Raw genomic sequence first — 20,263 nt, 5'->3', positions numbered from 1 at the left:
CAGAAGGCAGTGTGCCCAACAAACTTATACGTTTCAAATTCCGAATTAATCCCAAATGTCTAGTAACCAGAGAAACGAGACCATGCTTAAAATATTCAGGTGTATACTCAACCGGCATTGGGTTTCATTTTGTTTGAAGTAAACAATTTATTTCGCAGTTAGTCACGAAAAACAAAAACAAACACAAACATTTTAACAATTGCCATGCTGATTATTACACCAAACAAACGCAGTGTCGCTTCCATTGGTACTACTTTCCTTCCGCTTTGTATTCTTTTACAACTCTGACATTGAGAATTATTTGCTCGAGTAAATAAACTGAATACAGATTTTAGATTGTTTGTTGTGTAATCAAATTCAAAGTAAAGATCTGTTTAGATTAAAACCATGGAATTATGATTAAACCTTGATAGGTGTGGTTCTTATTCTTGTTTAAAACGCTACTGGTGGTAAGCCGCTACTTGACGTTTGCGTGTTTTGGTATGATCGGAAATCCAACCACGTGATCAATACAATGTCTACGTAAAATTGTGACTGCGACACGCAATAAACAACGCCGTCCTCACATTTACATTTTACAAAAGATTATCTTTGTTTCTTAATGATGTTACGACATGATTTGTTGAAATATGAAACAAGTATTATTGACTCATCAGCTCCACCATGGTTGGGACTGAGCTGAGAAATTGAAAAATAGGGCTGCTAGGTCCCTGGAAATTGCACGTATACATTGTTATATGAAACGAAATTATAAATCTATAGGACCAGCCACTATGGTTGGGTGGAGCTAATAATTTTGAAAAATAAAGTTTATATGTGCCAGGAAAAGTGGACTTCGAAATATGGAAAGAATTTAAGTCTCCAGGACCATCCCCTGCCTATCCTAAGTTAACTTGACTCTCTAAATATCTCTAAAAATTTTAGAAAATTATTTCCTATTTATTTAAAAAAAAAAAAAAAATCCGTAAACTAGAGATTCGAACCCCAGCTAGTAGCACTGAGAGAATTCAAGCGATAGTTACTAGCACTACCCATTCTGCCACAACGTACACGAGTAATGAAGGGTGACAATAGTATATTCTTATACGCGCTTCATATTACGTCATTCTAATCGTTACGTCATGAACTTGCATATTCATGACGTCATTTTGAGGAAATGAATCTAGTTTTAACCGTGCTATGAACCAGAGGGCCGGATAGCTCAGTCGGTAGAGCGTCGTGGAACACGATTATCGTGGGTTCAAACCCCATGCCGGTCGGTGGAAAAGAGTTAAAGCTATGCGAGCTTCTGTGTTTGGGGTTCACAGATTTAAACGTCCCCCTTTCCACCACACATCATGAGGCAATAACATCAAAGCATCTGATGCTGTGGTACCCCCAAGGCTGTGAGAGGGCCTTACCGTGCTAGAGGCAAGGGAGCACAACATAATTTTTTTTTGGCTTATGGCCTCCTTTCGATCTCGTAAATTTTATGTTTGGCGCCCTCAATTTTAAGAACACCTGAGTTATGTCAGAAAATTAGGAACAAATAAATAGAAATGTGTGTAAAGATGCCGATGCCTAGCCTGGCTAGTGTATTCTCTCTTTTTGTTTAAATACATATGTCTTAATGTAAAAATAAACTAATTTCAAAAAAGTTTTTTTAAAAAGTGTTTTATTTCTTACACTAATTTCTGAAATTTCAGAACTCGGATTGGTGGTTTAGCACGCATACTTAAGTAATAAGGCTCATTTTCAAAATTCATCCGCGCCGATCGTTTGCAAAGTGAATCATGGTGAATAACAGACGAAGCGAGCGAAGGTGCCGAGATTAATTCTGTTGTTAAATTTCTCTTTGGATTATTGCTATAAATAATGGGCTGAAAGTAAAATTTGATATATTTATTTCTTGTAAACATATTGTGTTACTTTGATATTAAAAATGTCTTTCCGTGGTACGCCAAACAGCAAGAGAAAGGACCGGAAAGATGGGGTAAGTCATCTTTGTTTTTGTTGGTAGCAGGTGGCTAATCGCCTGCTTCTCGTCTGTCTGTTGTGGGGGCTAGGATGCCCTAACTAGACGTAGCCTAGCTAGCCGGGTGCAGCCTAGGATTAGATAGATGTTTTAATTAGAATGTGTGTTGTTATTTATAAATATAAATGTAATCAGACCGATTTAGATTGGCCGGGTTGGAATGGGTCGTCATACGGTTTCTGTTTTGCTCTAATAAATATAATGAGTGTAAAATGTTTGTAGTTGGAAAATGTAAAAATTCGGCCATCTAATTAAACATTTCTCAATATATTTTAATTCTGACCAGCTTTGTTGTAATTTATTCATTGTTATGCAAATGAGTTCATTAGATACTGGAGGTTTAAAGAAGAACAAGGTCCCAGTGTATTATTCCTTTGTTACATTTTAGTACAGACTAACTCATTTTCCTTGAGTTTTTACAATGGTTTTGTACGACATCATTTATATCGGTAATCTATTTTGAAACTTAAAATATAAAACTAGAATTTCTTAGATCCTATTCTATGCCTGATAAATAATAATTTTAGCTTATGCTCATTATGCAAATTAACAATAAAATGTCAGAAACATAGGTAAATGCATACAAATAAAAACTATTTGTAAATAAATTAATTTGGATCCCAAGCGAATAATATTATTTTATATTCTTTCTTTTGAAAGGTCTGTAAAAATAATAATAAATAAATAAATAAATTATAAAAGAAATAGGCATAATTTAAACCATAATGCGATTATTACTTGAACTCTATTTTACTGTACTGTAAATATGAATATGAGAGACCAGACTGAATTTTTTTCCATAAGCAGAACCTCAAGAAAAACAAACTACTGTATAGTGTAAATGAATTAATTGTTAACTTGAATTCTATTTTACTAAAACTATTAAACAAACTTTTTACCCATGATTATGTTATCAAATTCAAATTATTTCGGAAATTCTTTGCTCGTTTTACAAATATATAAAAATATGTAACAATACAAAAGGAAAATAATTACAAAATAGGAAGAAAACGCTGTAAAAATGAGTAAAAATTAAAAAAAATTATTTTTGTTTCCAGAACAATTCTTTCCAAGACCAAGATAAAGGATCTTTATGCAATAAATGTGGAGACAAATGCCCAGGCTTTGCCCTTCATTACTGGAGGTAAGAATTCAACAGATTTTACCACTTTTTAGATAATTTGCGAATATGCCTTTTGATTTTATGATGATTACAATGTTGAACTTAGCATGTCAATGTCTTACACATTGTTAACATTATTGAAAACATTTGTGAACCCTGTGAGATCGGTAATAAAACTTAGCCTGTGTCAGTTTAACAGCTTTAGACATTGGACTACTGTGTTAATGTTATTGGGCCAGGTTGGGTACCATAGTATAAATGTACAGTATTTCATTGTACATTTTAAAAATCTTTTAATAAATGTACAGCTGACAGTAGAGAGTAAAAGTACCTACTGTACTGTACTTTTAACAATACAGTATGAGAAACTATAGTAGTTACTGAATTATGTGTATAGCTATAAAATATTAGTTGTTTGTTTGAATTACTCCTATCCTAGTAGAATTAAATGTCCTTGAATTGAGAACCTACCTGTTATAGTATTAGTTAGTACAGTTAGTAGATACTTTACATGTTTGCGTTTAAAAATATTGTGTCGTCACCTTGTGCTTTGTTGCTGTATTACACCAGGGAGGAATTAGTATTTTATATTGAACAAAATGAATACAAAAACTAAAATGCATTGCTTTCTATACTTAACCTAAAGTAAACCAATGATTCTTGATTTGTACAATCCGTATCCTGGTCCTTTATTGTTTATTTGTTTGACGACATGACACATTTCGTAAATTGTTGTTCAACCCAATTTTGAAAATGAAAACTTTGCTTTGTTATCCAGTATCATTGTAATCACCAAGTTCACAATTAAGCATATCATCATTAGCTGTATATTATCCTTGACTTAAGTCTGAACTTTGTTAAAAATTACACAACCACGTTTTGCTTCCCATTATGGTGAGCACATTTCGTGGATTGTTTTGTATGGATGTTACATCTATGGTTTCATGTGAACAAAAGAATAATAAGAATAGATGTCAGTCATCATAATATTCATCAGATATTGTTTACTTTTGTACTGATTCATTGCAAACACAGACTTTGTTTGTAATATGTATTGCTATCCATAATATACACAACACAATACATTATGATTGGAAATTAACAAAATAATACAGAAACTAAATAATTACTGTTATTATTTAAATGAGGATAACCCTTTAAGCTGGGAAGCTTGTTTCAGAAAGGGTCTTGGTTATAAATCAAAGAGAAATTGGTGTAATAATAATAATATCCTGGATTTATAAAGTGCCTAATGTTGTGAAAAAAGCGCTGAACATTTTATTAGAAATACCCCAGTCATTTTTTGTAGTATAACTGTACAGTATTCTAACATGTATCGAATTCAAAGAAAAATGTCTCCGCCAAAGTGTACAATACTGGTACCACTGGTCCGACTAAAACATTATGGGTGAATGGATGTTAGTACAGTCTCAGTTTAAGTTAGGTACTTAAACCAACCCCAGCCAGACAAAGAACGAGCAGTTGAACATAATCCATCACATTGATTACTGTACCATAGGTTGATTAGCGGTATCTTTGATAAAGATTGTAACTAATTAATTAGTCACTAGAATTGATTACCAATACTACAGTACAAGCTATTGTTACTGTAGAAAATAAATAGTATTTAGCATTAGTATTTATTCGAACCCCAATTGAAACTAATTCTTTTTTTGTTAGGATTACTGTAATTGGGTTGTCCTGAATTCTATCATGTTTTTCATTTGACTGTTTTTATGTATGATGTATGCGATGGATTCAAAATAAAAACATATAAAAAATAAGCCTTAATATCGTGAGAATGGTTTTAGATTCTAGGATCAAAAAGTGATCCATCCCTGTACTGTAAGTGCCTTGCTTTTCTATTGTATATTAGTACACATACTGTACTGTACAGTGTGTGGACAGTGTGTTCAAATTTAACATATTTTTATTGCACTGTGTACAATGTTAGCAAATTATATTTTCATGCCATACCACCAATACCAAATATACTGTATAGTTTGTAGGTTGTTGAAATGTTATTCTCTACACATCAATAGATTTAATTTAGGCTTGATCAATGTTAGGAAACTGTTGAATAAGAAATTAATTATTTAACAGATCAATAAATGCTTCAAGGGAATGCTAACATTAGCATCCATGTTGGAAATTTACAAAGATTTAAAAGAATTTTAGTTTTGCGTACAATGCACTCCCAGACAATTTGTTTTTTAGTGTAAACACTACTGGCTGTCATGTACCTTTTTTAATGCCAGTAAACGCCAACTTGCAGTGAAAGTGGAGGTTGCTTTTTTTTGTCAACATTGTACAGTTTAGTTTTAGTACAGTACTGTGCACAGTACATTACAGTAGTTATCAATATCTGCATAGATGTCCAATATCAGCCGTATCGGCTAAACTGTAGTGTCTAATGTATGGATGTCCACTCAGGTGGTCAACCTTGATCACCTTTTCAAAGGTGTTAATGGTGTAAAGCAATATGTAAACATGAATGTGTTTTGATAGCAAACATTAATCATGTTGGCCTATCAACTGTAATAACACATACAACAAGGCACTGTGATCACTTCCTTTCAACTTTGTGATTTATTGCCAAGTGGCTAGACAGGCTACCACTTGTAACCTTCAGTTGTAACTAATCACTATCTGACTGGTAAACTTGAGCATGTCTTACCTAGAGTTTTTTTTTTAAATAATTGTTTTTAAATGTCAGTAAATTCAAATTCTTTATTCATCCCACGTGGGGTAATTTCATGTAGTTTGTTTAAATTCCAATCTGAAAAACAAACTGTAAAAGTGACCCTATTCTCTGGTTTTGTAAATGGAATTTGAACATAATGTAAATTATAGTAATAAATATACAGTAGTATAGTATGGCTATTCAGACTGATAAACCTTGGATTTATATCATATGAACAGTTAGCCTTGTTGCATCATACTCAAGTTCAGACTTTGTTCAAACAAACTAAAAGCAAGCATCTATCTATTGTGCTTAATGTTGACAGTTGACAGAATGTTAATAGACATTGTTAGGTAGCATTCAAGGTCAACATAATACTATAGACAATTTTGAACTTGAAGCCAAGTTTTATCCACTTGGTAATGGTATACTGTAGTTTAGTAGCATGTAAGTTAACAAATTAATGTGAAAATGGCATTACCTTAAAAACAGAGAGTCAAGGTAATTCAAATCATAAATTTAATCTAATTTTTAGAAAAATTTATATTAATAATTTGTTGATTTTATCCAGATTTTGTCTGCAATTAAACCGATTAATATTTCATTCTACATTGAATGCAGTTCAGTGCAGTTTTCAATAGCCATACAAGCTCACTTAGTAAACGTCGTTGATATACAGTTAGCTAAGTAACTGTAAAACCGGTATACAGTAATTGTATCATATTAGTACCTGCTTACTTACTTAGTAAACCTTATTGGTATACAGTTATCTAAAGTATAGCTACTGTAAAACCGGTATAATTGTATCATATTAGTATACCTGCTTACTTACTTAGTAAACCTCATTGGTATACAGTTAACTAAGTACAGCTACTGTAAAACCGGTATAATTGTATAAACATATCAGTGTACCTGTTACAGTACCATAGATTTTAATCTCCTGATTCTAACAATATGTTAGTAAGTTGTGTATTCTATCGGTGTCAAATCTATCTGCCCTTTTTACACCTGCGCCATTGTCACTGTCAAATACCAGTGGTATTATAACGTACTTAGTCAGATACCATTACCAATACCATTGATTATCTATTTTAGTCCGATATCATCACCCATTGTTAAGCACTAAGTCAGTGATATTGCATAATAAAAGATAAAGAATCTGTGGTGTGGAACTTAACTGCATTTATTACAGAAATATTTTCAACCTACAGTGAGTGACAAAACAAGTTAGACGTCACATGATTGGAATTTAGTTTGGTTGACAGTTTTTGTAGGATTTGGTTCAAGTATAAAGCAATGTTCCCACAATCTGTCAGTTATATAGAAATTCCTTTCCTTTTCTTTGGTGAATTGGTTAAATAAACTACGCAAACTATGTTACAATAGTAAAGTTATACAGTTATAAATTTGTCTTCTTTAAAATGTAGGCCTAATAAAAGTATACAGTTAGATACCGACAATTGTGGTTATCCATGGCAATTTGCCTAAAATGAGTTATATTAAGTATGATTTACACTACAGCGAAATTAAATAGGCCTTCCCATAATTTTATTTAAAAATATTATAAAATTAAAACAATATGCTTGCTATTGTAAAGTGCTCGCAATTTAAGCCACGTCAAAGGTCATTGACCTTCAATCATATTCCGCAACATGACACAACACCTGTAGGCCTTAAGTAAAACAGTATACAGTAACTTTTATTGCTTTATGTTGCTATGGTAACTACCCAGTAGTTGGCCACATTCCAAAGTGTATTATAACATAGTTTCAAGGAACTACTTTTTTGTAAAGGTGATAAATTATAGAGAGCTACAGGATACATTATCCACCTGTTAAATAATAGAATTCTTATCACAATGTAAAATTATCAAACAAATGAACAAATTAATATTGTTTACTAAATGTACTAGCACTTGCTTAAATCTATAATACAATATTTATTAAATAATTTTAGCATCTTCTTATAATATAAGTTTTATTTCTGTACATTTTTAAAGGTATCAACAAACTGTAAATGATCAGTTAGCTTTTCTCATAGAATATACATCTTCTTGATTCGAAACAATCCAATCATTATCATTATAATCAGCCATTGTTCTTGCACTGCTGGACGGACGAAAGCATTCAAGTTGCCTCCAGAGGTCTCTCTCAATCTCTTGCTAGTTGACGTATCACAATATTACTGGATTTTGTCTCTCCATCATTTCCCTTGTCTCTCTCAATCTCTTGCTAGTTGACGTATCAAAATATTACTGGATTTTGTCTCTCCATCATTTCCCTTGTCCTCAGTTTCTTTATGTTTTCATTGTGTCCAAACTGTCAGTAAATTGTATAGATTAGTACACAAACAAATACTGTAATTTGAACATTGTTTCGCAAAGTACTTTAGGCCTATTTTTTTACTATTCTTTTCACGTCGTAACGTCTCCACATTACGCAAAGAACATCCCACATGAGGCTGTGGTTTGCGGACTAGTCCATTATGGTCCAGGAGTGTTCTAGGAACTTTAACGTTTCTTATTTAGTAAGCCCTCCCTCTGGAGAGCATGGGCTATTGTCGTATATATCCATTTTTATCCAGGCAAGCGGCACTAATAGACTACTAACACCACTATTGGTTTGTGTCATTTGTAAAAACAAGTCAAGTATATAATCTACAGCAACTTAGTATTTTACCTTATAATTGTATCATTATTGTATATCTCTACTCGGCTTATAATTTATTGTTCCCAATTCATTAGTTCAAATTGAGCTCGGACAAAGTTGATTTCTTTTAATTCTCACGGTAGAAATCGTCTTTTTTCTTTTTGGGTGTAAACAAACCTCATTCCATTGTTTTATTTGGTTTTGTGTATTTTCTTATTTTCCTTGATTTGTGCTCAACTCAAGCAGTGGTTGAAGTTAAGAACAAAGAGATTGGTGTTAAGCTTCAATCAAGTGTAGTTTAAGTGCTGTGTTCTGATGTAATAATAGGATAAACATAACTTAGAATTAGCAGTCTGAAGAGAAGCCGCTACTTAAGACCAAAGTGCGCGAAATGCTATAAAACTAAGTAAAGTATCAAGTATGTGTATTTACATGCAGTAATTCTACAGTAGTTTATCATGGAAATCTATTATTAGATTGGATCACATCTAAGACATTAACTGTACGTTTGTATTGCGCTTAATGCAGCTACTGGCTGGTAGTTTATGTTGCGTCCAAGGAAGAGTAAAAACTTAAAGTTTTCATTCTTCCTTGGTTTTAATACTGTTGTTATTCAATGGATACACAAAGGCAGTCTGTGTAAACTTGTATTTGTTGTGTTTTATGGAGCTACATCTACTGTAGAAATTAGTACTGTATGAACTTCGTTGTTTTATTTTTTATTGTCATTAACGGGTTGTCTTCGGTTAGCCTATTTTCTGTTCAGAGTCTAGATAATTTTAATAATCAACTAACACTCAAAGCGCTCTGATCTTTACGAAATAGTGCTATATAAAGTTGCATTATATAGTAGTTTTCCGTATGCCCTGGTATTAATAACTGATTCAATGGATTATACAAGGGCAGTAACTGTTAACTTTATGGATCACTTTTACTGTATAGTATGAACCTAAACACTACTGTAGTTTTCACTATTCCCTGGTTTTAATAACTGATTTAATGGATTATACATAGGCAGTTACTTTAAGCTCGTTTACTGTATATTTAAAGTATGAACCTACAGTATACACTAGTTTCACTATTCCCTGGTTTTAATATCTCAAAATAAAATGATACATGCTTTGTGGTTGGTTGACTATACCTCTGCTTTTTAAATATAAATTTAGCTCCATCACTGAAAATAAACTATCATACTGCACAGTGAGGAGAATATTTTGTGAAGCACTCAATATTAACTATTGTAGTACTACACTAACTACAGTGTACTGTACTGTTGTACACAAAACAATTGATTTCATATATTTTATTTGTGTCTTTCCAGGAAAATATGCCTTCATTGTAAATGTCCACGAGAAGATCATCGGGTGATGGCGAATGACCAAGAGAGAACGGTCAGTCGGATGATTCAGGATTTCCAACGAGGTTCAGCATCTGACGATGACAGTGGCTGCGTCCTGGAGGAGTACACCTGGCTGCCACCTGGACTCAAAGCTGAGCAGGTAAGCATACACTCAAGTTCATTCTTAAGTTACTGTTGGTAAATCTTGTAAATTAAAAAGCAATAAAATAAACTCTATAAATCTATCTCTACCAAAACAAATAGGTCATTAAACAGTTTTTTTCTCGTCAGCCATTAGGGCACTCAATGACCAGTAATGTGTGATCAAAGTATGAATGGTCAATGTTGTATATTTAATTATTTATTAACACTGGAACTAATCAATTTTCCATTTCATGTATATTGGAAAGAATAAAGTATTGTATTGTATAAGAACATCACTAAGGATTTTAGGGAGGGAGGCGGATGATGGAACATGGTGCTCACATTCTGTTTGTATTCGCAAGCAGACATACTGAAAGTGCACATGAGCTAGTGTACACTGGACCTACAGTTTATAGTACTTATTTGAGAAGACTCGTGCTACCACCAGAACCATGGAAAGAGTGAGCCTCAAAGAGTCAAACACTTGCCAATGTTATGGCTGGATTACGGTTCCACTGTCTTAACCACTTGGCCACTCACAATGCAATACCAGATCATAAGCCTTCCTTCATTACAACCCCCTTCCCTTTATGTTCCATTCTGTCAAGTCAGTGACTACTACAGTACCTTATATAGTTTTGAGGTTGTTCATCAGTGTTTTATTCATAGATTATTCAATCATATACAATCCTATTAGAATGTTTACACTTCCTCCCGCCAAACTGTCTCGCTTTCTAATAAAGTAATTATTATAGGATTCAAAGCGTTCCTTAACTCGTTATTACATATCATCTTTAATCAGGTTTTTAAAGCCAATATTGTGATAGATGAGATTGGCATTTTGTTCTTAAAACGTGAATAAAATGAATAATTGATTTACTTTGACATAGTTTTATGCTCAGTCATGTCGCTAAAGAAGTCTTGGTGTGGGTACTGTATTTAAACAAATTAAGAATGGGTTGGAAAAAAATGAAACTGAAACTACTTCAGGAACCTTTCTGAGTTGGGTGCCAGTACAGTATGTGGAAATATACAGTAGCTTAAATAAGCTTCAAAGGTGGTGGAGTCCTCATCTACCCAGAAGAATTACAATACATCCTTGCAGCTTGGGCACCCACTAAATTTAGCAAATTGTTGTAAATGCAAAGATACCTGGACATCAAATTAAACTTGGCCCTTCACCATTTTTAGACCCTTGGCCCTTCACCACTTTTAGACCCTCGGCCCTTCACCATTTTTAGACCCTCGGCTCTTCACCAGTTTTAGACCCTCGGCCCTTCACCATTTTTAGACCCTCAGCCCTCCTTATTTCAAAATCCTTGATCCATAACTGCTTGTGATAATATTGAGTATAAATTGTTTTTACTAATAATAATTTAACAAAACACAGAAGGGTGAGCAACCAACGGATATTGTTTTTGATATAGCAAGCCAAGAGTCACACTTGAACTAATTTAGTTGGAGTCTCCTCACAGTATGGGATGTAATTAAGAACATTGTTTTCATAGAGAGTACAAAGGATGTACCCATGAGGTGAACATCTTAAAGGCACAGTCACAGTTAAACATCTTAAAGGCACAGTCACAGTTAAACATCTTAAAGGCACAGTCACAAACTTTGCCTCAATCTGTTTATTCACCAACTTTTTTATCATTTAAAAAACTATGTTGCTATCTGGCCTGGACAAAAATAAATACTATAATGTTCAATTTAGTACAGGTCTGCAGGCTACAGTATGACTGGTCAGTAAAATCTGACCAATAGTCCAGCTAAATATAATCCCTGGTACTACTGTACATCAGGCCCACAAGGAACGCTCAAATGTTTTCAAACGTTTCATGTTTTGTTTAATGCCTACTACAGTATAATATTTTAATTAGTCTTTTTGATTTTTAATATTGTTACAGTACTGTACAGCTGTAGGTAAAGTCTGAAATGTTATTAAGTTGAGATAAAAACAACCGCAACGTAAGAATTTAAACAAACTTGAGCAAACAACTAGAGTAACGCTAACAGAATTACCTTTTATTCGATCCAAATCGTTAAATATTTGTTTTCAATAACAGAGTACCGGTACTTCAAATGAACAAATTGGGGATCTATATCTGTCACGATTTCCAACCCAAATATTGATTTATTTTCTAAGCAAGTGAGTTTGTGTGGTGCTTTATAACCAGCCATGTTTAGGATGATAAAATGATATGTTATCAGCCGCGGATTTTGGTTGTTGTAAGCAAACTTCATTTCAAATCATTTTGATCTGTAGAGCTCAAAGTTTGAAAGAAGGTACAAAATGATAACATTTTGTATATACAGCAAATCAATAATTCTATCTCTACATTCATCATTTACTAAGTTACATAGTAATGGGTCTTGCTTTTATTTTGGAAAAAGACGCTTACTTTTAAACTTTACAATTTGGAATTGGTGAAGTTACAATCTTAAGTAGTTGAGTATGTTGAATTTTGGGTCAGAATTAAGTCTTTTTCTCATTTTATGTTGCTTTAATGTTTAAAGTGAATCACTTCTTTAATGAAAATTATGCAAATTAAGCATTCTGTCTCGAATGCAAACATACTCTTGTCCTAATTTGTTTTGAACTTCTTTTGAATGCTTGGCTGCACATGACCACTCAAGCGTACTAACTTAAAACACTGGTTTACCTGTAGGCCTACTGACTTTTAAAAAAAAATTATGTACAGTAGTAGGTATACAGTAAGTGACTTAAACACTTAAACAGCGAGTGAGTAGGATAGTGGAACCGCAATACCTTGCCATATCGGCAAGGGTTTGAGGCTCACTCGCTCCATGGTTCTGGTGGTAGAACGAGTCTTCTCAGATGATAGATAAGGCCTGTAGGTCCAGTGTACACATCTACCTCATGTGCACTTTAAACAACCTACTGTAGTACATCTTTCAAGACAAGTAGGGGGTTACCCCGGTGTACTAGAGTATATACACTGTCACACACAGACACTTATTATATCTCATCAAGAGGATCCCTTGATTGTCAGCATGTTTACGGTCACCCTCTATAAATAAGGAGAAATAAAAAAATAAATAAAAATATATATAATACAATATAAGTGACTTGAAACACTTATGCACCGTGACTTAAATGTACACCGATTCAAAATGATTTTACCAATGTACAGTTCACTTTATGTTTTATTCACTTTATGTTTTATTCACATTGCCTTTGTGAACTCAAGACCATCCAACTGATTTTCATCAATTTAAGTTTCATTGCTTTATGCTATCAAATACCGTCGACCATTTAAGTTCATCTCGGCAATTATTTATCATTGCTCACGGAAGAAAGCATCCACTAATCACCATGACTCACAGCCTACAAGGATTTCAAGTCATCACTTAAATCCAAATGCCACATAACTAACACTAATATTGTTACTTATTACTTAACAACGATTCTTAAGAATTTGCTTAATTACAAAATGTTGAATACTTGATTTTTAATGTTGGTTTTTTTTTGTTTAATTGCTAATTTTATTCTGTGTTATAATTCCAAATACTGTGGAGGAAATACTCACTCCATCATAATTATACTAATTTTTCAAATCAAAATGATATTGGAATTTTGTGGCCCTTTGGCTATGTACTTAAGTCTAATTAACACCGGCTTATCTGATTCAACAGGGTCTAACATGGTTCAAGTTCATAGAGTACATTCCATAAATATTGCAGAGTGTATCCATCAAAATATCTAGGCTAATAATCTGTTATGTTTGACAACAATTTGAAAAAAACATTCATCATTATCAAAAATAATAATAAATGTTTAATTCTTGACTATAACAAATATTTAAGCAGGTTCTTAAATGTGCTGTACCTACATGTAAATAAACAAATACAGGAATATGATGAATGGCAAAATTGTTGATTGTAAATAAAAAGAAATTCTTCAGTTTTGAGTTCAAATTACAGTCTAATAATAATATTTAATAAAAATTAGTAGAGAGTTCCACAATGTTGATCATAATGTGATGTCTTAGGCTGTCGATAACCTCTGACCTTATATTTATCTTTTCTTCCACAGGTTCATCAGTACATGTGTTCGCTACCAGAAGAGAAGCGGCCGTATGTCAACAGCCCTGGTGAGAAATACCGCATCCGTTCACTTCTACAACAGCTACCCCCACACGATAATGAGATGCGTTATTGCAACGGTTTGAGTGAAGAGGAAAAGAAGGAGTTGCGTCTGTTTAGTGCGCAACGCAAACGAGAGGCTCTCGGTAGAGGAACAGCACGCCCTCTACCACTTACTTTAGCAGGTTGTGTCTGCTACCAGGTAAATTATATTTGACTATTTAAAAATATTTATTGTATACAGTATGTATTAATATTAATAAATTAATAAAGCAATTGTTTCACTATTAAAAAACAAGACACACTTGATCACAACCTAACAATTTCTGAATATAAACACCAACTTTTGACAACAAAAAAGTTTCCATTATCAATACTTTTTAAATTTATTTCTTTCCATTCAGAAATGTAAAATATTGCTAAATGTGAGCAGTATAATTATGTATATTTCCTAGGATGCATTAAATGTGAATAATATTATATAAAAGTCATAATAATTTTATTCATAGAATCTACGCCTGTGAGCCACAAACTAGATTGCATAATGGATTTCATGAACGTTATTACTCTCTATAGGCCTACATGATAAAATCCCCAAAGTGGCTTTGACCTCAACGACCTCATTATCATTATTTCTCATGAATATTCATGATTTGTAATATCATTTTATTGCTCAAAAAAAGAACAAAATTAGTAATCTTGATGTAAATTGGCGCCATTTTCATTCTTTTTAATATTTGTTTTTATACATTTCGGAAATATGCCAAATGTTTTATAACTTTTTATGTAGTTTATATCAGCCTCTGATCCGTAATCTGTGTAAAAGCAGATGCTGATATAAACTACTTAAACAATTTGTTTTTATATAATTTGTATGTTTATTTATTTGTCTGTTTCCCTCAAGTTGCCTCATGTTATTTATATCAGTAATCTATCTATCTCATTATAGGTTTTATATCGCCCTCAACTAAATCCCTACTTATCTTTGATAATCTTTCAATGCATGCTTAAAATACATTAGTAACTAATTTGTGTCCAAATATGTAATTTTACAAATAAAAAACTGTTATAAATTCTAGAATTCATTCAATCATTGCTTAATAAACTTATTTTTTATGCCGTACACTAAATTGACCGATATAAATAAAATACAATCTCATAAAGTCATTGCTTAATAAACTTATTTTTTATGCCGTACACGCAGTCACAATTTTGTTAATCTTTTTTTTCCCAGCACTATACTAAATTGACCGATATAATAAAATACAATGTCATGAAGTAGTTTTGACACCTGTATGTTAATTTTAACAGAACAGTTCGGGTCTTATTCTCAAGATACTTTCTTGAACGATATCGTCTTACAACCATGCTCTATAATTTCAGTATCAAATTCAAATTTCATATTCGTTTATAGTAAGCTATAAGTAATGTAGTGAAAATAATGGTATTAGATATCATATGATGATATGATCAATCAAGAAAATAGAATAATACTATAAGGATGATGATGTCATGATTATGATGATGTTGATTATGATAATGTTGATTATGATTATGATTCTTACAATAATTAGTAATATTTTACCAATAATGTAATGTATGCCATTTTCCTATTAGCTTTCAATAAATAAAAACAAAATATATTAATTAATTAGTAATATTCATATATAATACCAATAATATGCCTTTTTATTAATAACTGTCATTGTCATTAAAAATTTCAACATTAATTTTATATAATTCTACCAAAACAATGTTTAATGGTTTTCTCATTTCGTCATGTTAATAATCCAACCATAAATAAAAACGAAAACACAACCAAAAAATATTTTAAAATAAATGATTATCTTTATGTTTTCACAGTGTGGTGGCGGTATTCATGGCGGCGAGATCGCAGTGTTCGCGTCCCGTGCTGGGCACAATGCATGTTGGCATCCGGCCTGCTTCATATGCTGTGTGTGTACTGAACTGCTAGTGGATCTGATCTATTTCTACCGAGATGGTAAGCTGTATTGTGGTAGGCATCACTCAGAATCACTGAAGCCAAGGTGCTGTGCTTGTGATGAAGTAAGTATGCACTTGTATATTTGTATTGTAACCTTCTGGGGCAAGATGGATGGGGTCATCTGGATGGGGTCATCTAGACTGGATGGGGTCATCTAAAGGTGTAAAGTTTATTTATGAACTTCCTTGAAGCGTAATTGTTTATTTAGTTTATCTGAAAGATTGGTAGAACAATAATATTGTATACTATCAAAGATCCTGGTAATTATGGTAATTTGATACATCATTACCTCCAACTATATGTAAGGATGGGTGCAGTAAGAAAAATTAAAAACGAAAAATGAACAAACTTAAAAACCACTTCTATCTCTTATAATAAAGATTACATTGCCTGTGAAGAATACATGTAACCATTTAATATCTTTATTTTTATCAATAGACTATACTCCTATGCCATATACAGTAGTATATTGCTTTGTCTAAGCAGAATAATAATATGCAAATATTTGATACAAAAATTTTTAAATTTTTAAAATTTTTATCAATAGATCATTTTTGCCGAGGAATGTACTGAAGCAGAGGGGAGAAGCTGGCACATGAAACACTTCTGTTGCTTTGAGTGTGACAAGAAACTTGGCGGAGAACGATACATCATGCGCGAAGGACGGCCGTATTGCTGCGATTGTTTTGAATCAATGTTCTCTGAATATTGTGACACGTGTGGAGAACCTGTTGGTGTTGACCAGGGTCAAATGTCACACGAAGGTCAACATTGGCATGCGACGGAGAAATGTTTTAAATGTTACACGTGTGGCGTGACGTTGCTTGGACGTCCGTTTCTGCCAAAACATGGATTAATTTATTGTAGCAGTTCTTGTAGTCGTGGAGAGATTTTAAAAAAGAGTGGGACTCAGTCAGATCACGAGAGTAAAACTCAAGATTTGCAAACAAGTCGTAGTCGCAAACCAATTAATGTTAATGATGTGATTTTAGATCAGATTATTCCGGCAACTGACGATGAAATGACAAAAAGAACTATTCAAAACTCTAGTAGACTTTCCAGAACGTCTTTACCAGATCTCAGAAAATCTTCCAAAGAGGACGAGCGACGGAGAAGTAGTTTTGGTCCCGCAGATAGAAGGAGAGAGGATGATAACAGACATTTGTCGGCGTCTGATCGAAGACGCAGTGGTTCGTCGCAAAGTCTGGGAGGCAAACCTTCATCAAAACCTGACCCATGGTCCGCAAGATTTAGTCAACCAAAGAATTATGAACTAAGAAGGAACAATAATGAAATGAGGACTGCGACAAATACTGTAGGTGGCGCCAGACCACCACCAAAGGAATGGAAAAGAGACGATAGACCACCAGGATATCCTAGCTCACAAGAACAGAGGATCACCTCACCACATGATCAGAACGGTGGTTGGCATCCAACAGGCCATCCTGGAGATATGCCGTTGCCACCATCATCGACTGATGGTGGTCGAAAGATGGACAGAAGGAGACAAGAAGATGTGTATATGAGGAATGGTAGAAGACCAGATGAGAGGTTGTACGATAAGAAAAGATCAGAGGACAGACAGACGGGACCTCCAAGACAAGATCATAGAATGGATGGCAGACGGAAAGACACATGGGTAGAAGATTCTCGACCAGAAGACTTGCGGTTAGAAGAGAACTGGCCGATAGAAAGGAGTAATGGAAGTACAAGAAACGGAAGACAATCAGAGAACGGAAAGTATCGAGGATCGTGGAAAGGAAAAACACCGCCCCCACGACATCGTGCTCCGTTCGAGAGAGAACAGCCACAATACCGTTCTGAACGTACATCTCGTAAACTTAAAAAGACGTATTCGGATAACACGTTTGAAAAACAACTCAAAGATTACATAAAAGGTGACTACATGAGTTCATCGTCCTCCGAGGACGAAGAGGATTACTTTGCTAATCGTAGTCGTCAGCCACGCATCACGTATGTGGAATCATCGTCTAGACACAGGTCAAAGTCTCTCCAATCGAGGTCGTTGCCGAGTCGTAAAGCTTCTCGTAAGAAGAAGTGCATTATATCATGAAGTGGTTTATTAATATTTTATGAAGCAATTATATATTGAATTAGAAATACTTAAAAGATAATAATCAACTTACAAGTCAGTTTGCAACGCATTGATTTATTTATACATGCAGTGCATAGTGTAATCATTAAATGTACTTAACAATTACAATGTGATATGCGCAAATTCATACGTGACAAATTAATTTTAAACTTATTTGGACACCTTCAGAGGAGATATTAGGTCACAATATTTGTTCATCAAAGTAGCCTCTGCTATGCAATATCTATTTATGAATATCCACTGTAAGTTCCAACTAATTAGCCTTTAAAGTTGTTTTAAATCTGTAGGTGCTTGCTTTTATGAGTAAACAAATGTTTGTACCGTTATTGACCACCGTTGACCTCGATTTTGTAACCTCTGACCTTGCATGGAGACAAGATTTTAAAAATATTATTTGTATTAAAAAATGTCCAAAAACTGTACAGTATATCCATTCCACTTATAATTCCATAACGTTATTAAATATAATAGTTTACAATTTACTATTTAAAACTGATCAAGTGATAATGACTGTAGCATTAAGAAAATCCACATTTAACATTTCAAAATGTAATCGTCCAATCATGTTTAGTTAAATAATTTAAATAATATTGTATACTTCTCCTCGTATAATGGACCAATACTTCATTCCAATTATTGTACATTCATCTTGAGTTTGACATTTATTACATTAAGAAAAGGAAATTAACATTAATGTATACTCAATTATTTATTTATTGCATTAAGAATTTAACATTTATTCAAAATTTTATTTATTATTAATTTCATTCAGAAAGTAATTTTTTGTAGAAAACAAAAACAAATACAAACGTACCTTTAAAGCTCCACAATTTGGGTGAGCTCATTTACAGTCCCAGAGTGGGCTTGTTTGATTTAATACCATGCTTATATATATTGTATATATTGTAATTTAAAGAGTGTAATATAATGAATTATTCTTTTATATATAGCTATTTATTTTGGCTTGATGTGTTTATTTCTCTTGCAAAGTACAATAATGATTTTGCTTAAAATTAAATGTTAAATATATGATTTTATTTTTTGTTTTAAATAGCTATTTGTAAATATAATATTTGTTGGTTTATTATAATTACTAAAAATTATGTGCAGTTTTTGGCTCCCAGTTAAAAAAAACTAGGTTAATTTGACAAAAACAAAGACCGTATTCAAATGGTAGAAATTTATCACAAATACTATTTGTATTTAAATGAACTGCGGCCATTTTAAAGGTTCTTTTTTTGCGTTTGTGTACAGTTTCAATTTTCTTGGCTGAAGCAACACCAAAGAAACACAATTATTCATTTTTATACGAAAATATTGAATTTAGAACTCAACTTCACCTGCCTTCCTAACATGACCTCACTGGGGTCACTGTGTGATATTAGACAAAAATGTGAAAATAATTAGCATTGAGAATATTGGCACTTCCATCTTTCTTCATTTCATTTATTATTCTTTTTTTTAATTAAAATGTTGTTACAGTATAATCAGGAGTTGTTGATTAACCTCCCTGGTATAATTAAGCTTGAACTTAAATTTGGTTTTTAGCTTAAGAATCTTTGACCAATAACTTCAGTAGAAACTTGTGGTTTTTTGTAAAAGGCCTAATCTTAATGTCAAATACTATTACTATTACTGTTTTATTGCTAAGAACTATTTGCTCTTTTATATCAGAATCATTACATTTTACCTTTTTTAAGAGTTTATTTGAAGTGACAGCTAAATATGAATAAAAGGAGTGATTATTTAAAATGTGATTTACTTTCATTTTTAAGCCAACTCACACATTTGGAAAGCAAGTGATACAGGAACAAACTTTCATATGAGAAGCCATGAGTTAAAAAAGAAGTATCAAGTTTAAATGGTGTGCTGCTCGGCTCTGCCATAGCTGTTCGGACTCGATTCGGCGTCTGTCCTAGTTGTTCGGGCTCTGCCGTAGTTGTTCATCTTTCCTAGTTGTTCGGGCTCTGCCATAGCTGTTCGGGATCGGTTCGGGCTCTGCCATATTTGTTTGGGCTCTGTCCTAGCTCTGCCATATTTGTTCGGCCTCTGCCATAGTTGTTCAGCCTCTGCCATATTTGTTC

General features: G+C 33.1%; 2 protein-coding genes across 2 annotated transcripts in view; one reads left to right on the top strand and one right to left on the bottom strand.

The window, feature by feature from the left end:
• LOC144856120 (NACHT domain- and WD repeat-containing protein 1-like) overlaps positions 1–20,263 on the bottom strand; it is a 187,846-nt gene that overhangs the window by 40,581 nt on the left and 127,002 nt on the right. The gene's annotated exons all lie outside the window — the stretch shown is intronic.
• On the top strand, positions 1,756–19,978 carry LOC144855142 (uncharacterized). Its single transcript, XM_078712948.1, has 6 exons — positions 1,756–1,972; positions 3,073–3,158; positions 9,790–9,967; positions 14,009–14,260; positions 15,922–16,125; positions 16,611–19,978. The coding sequence occupies exons 1-6, from the start codon at positions 1,922–1,924 to the stop codon at positions 18,135–18,137; spliced, it is 2,298 nt and encodes a 765-aa protein (XP_078569074.1). The 5' UTR covers positions 1,756–1,921; the 3' UTR covers positions 18,138–19,978.

This window comes from Antedon bifida, chromosome 11, assembly GCF_963402885.1.
Source record: "Antedon bifida chromosome 11, ecAntBifi1.1, whole genome shotgun sequence".
In the NCBI taxonomy this organism is placed as follows: domain Eukaryota; kingdom Metazoa; phylum Echinodermata; class Crinoidea; order Comatulida; family Antedonidae; genus Antedon; species Antedon bifida.
This window is presented reverse-complemented; position numbering and strand designations above follow the sequence as displayed.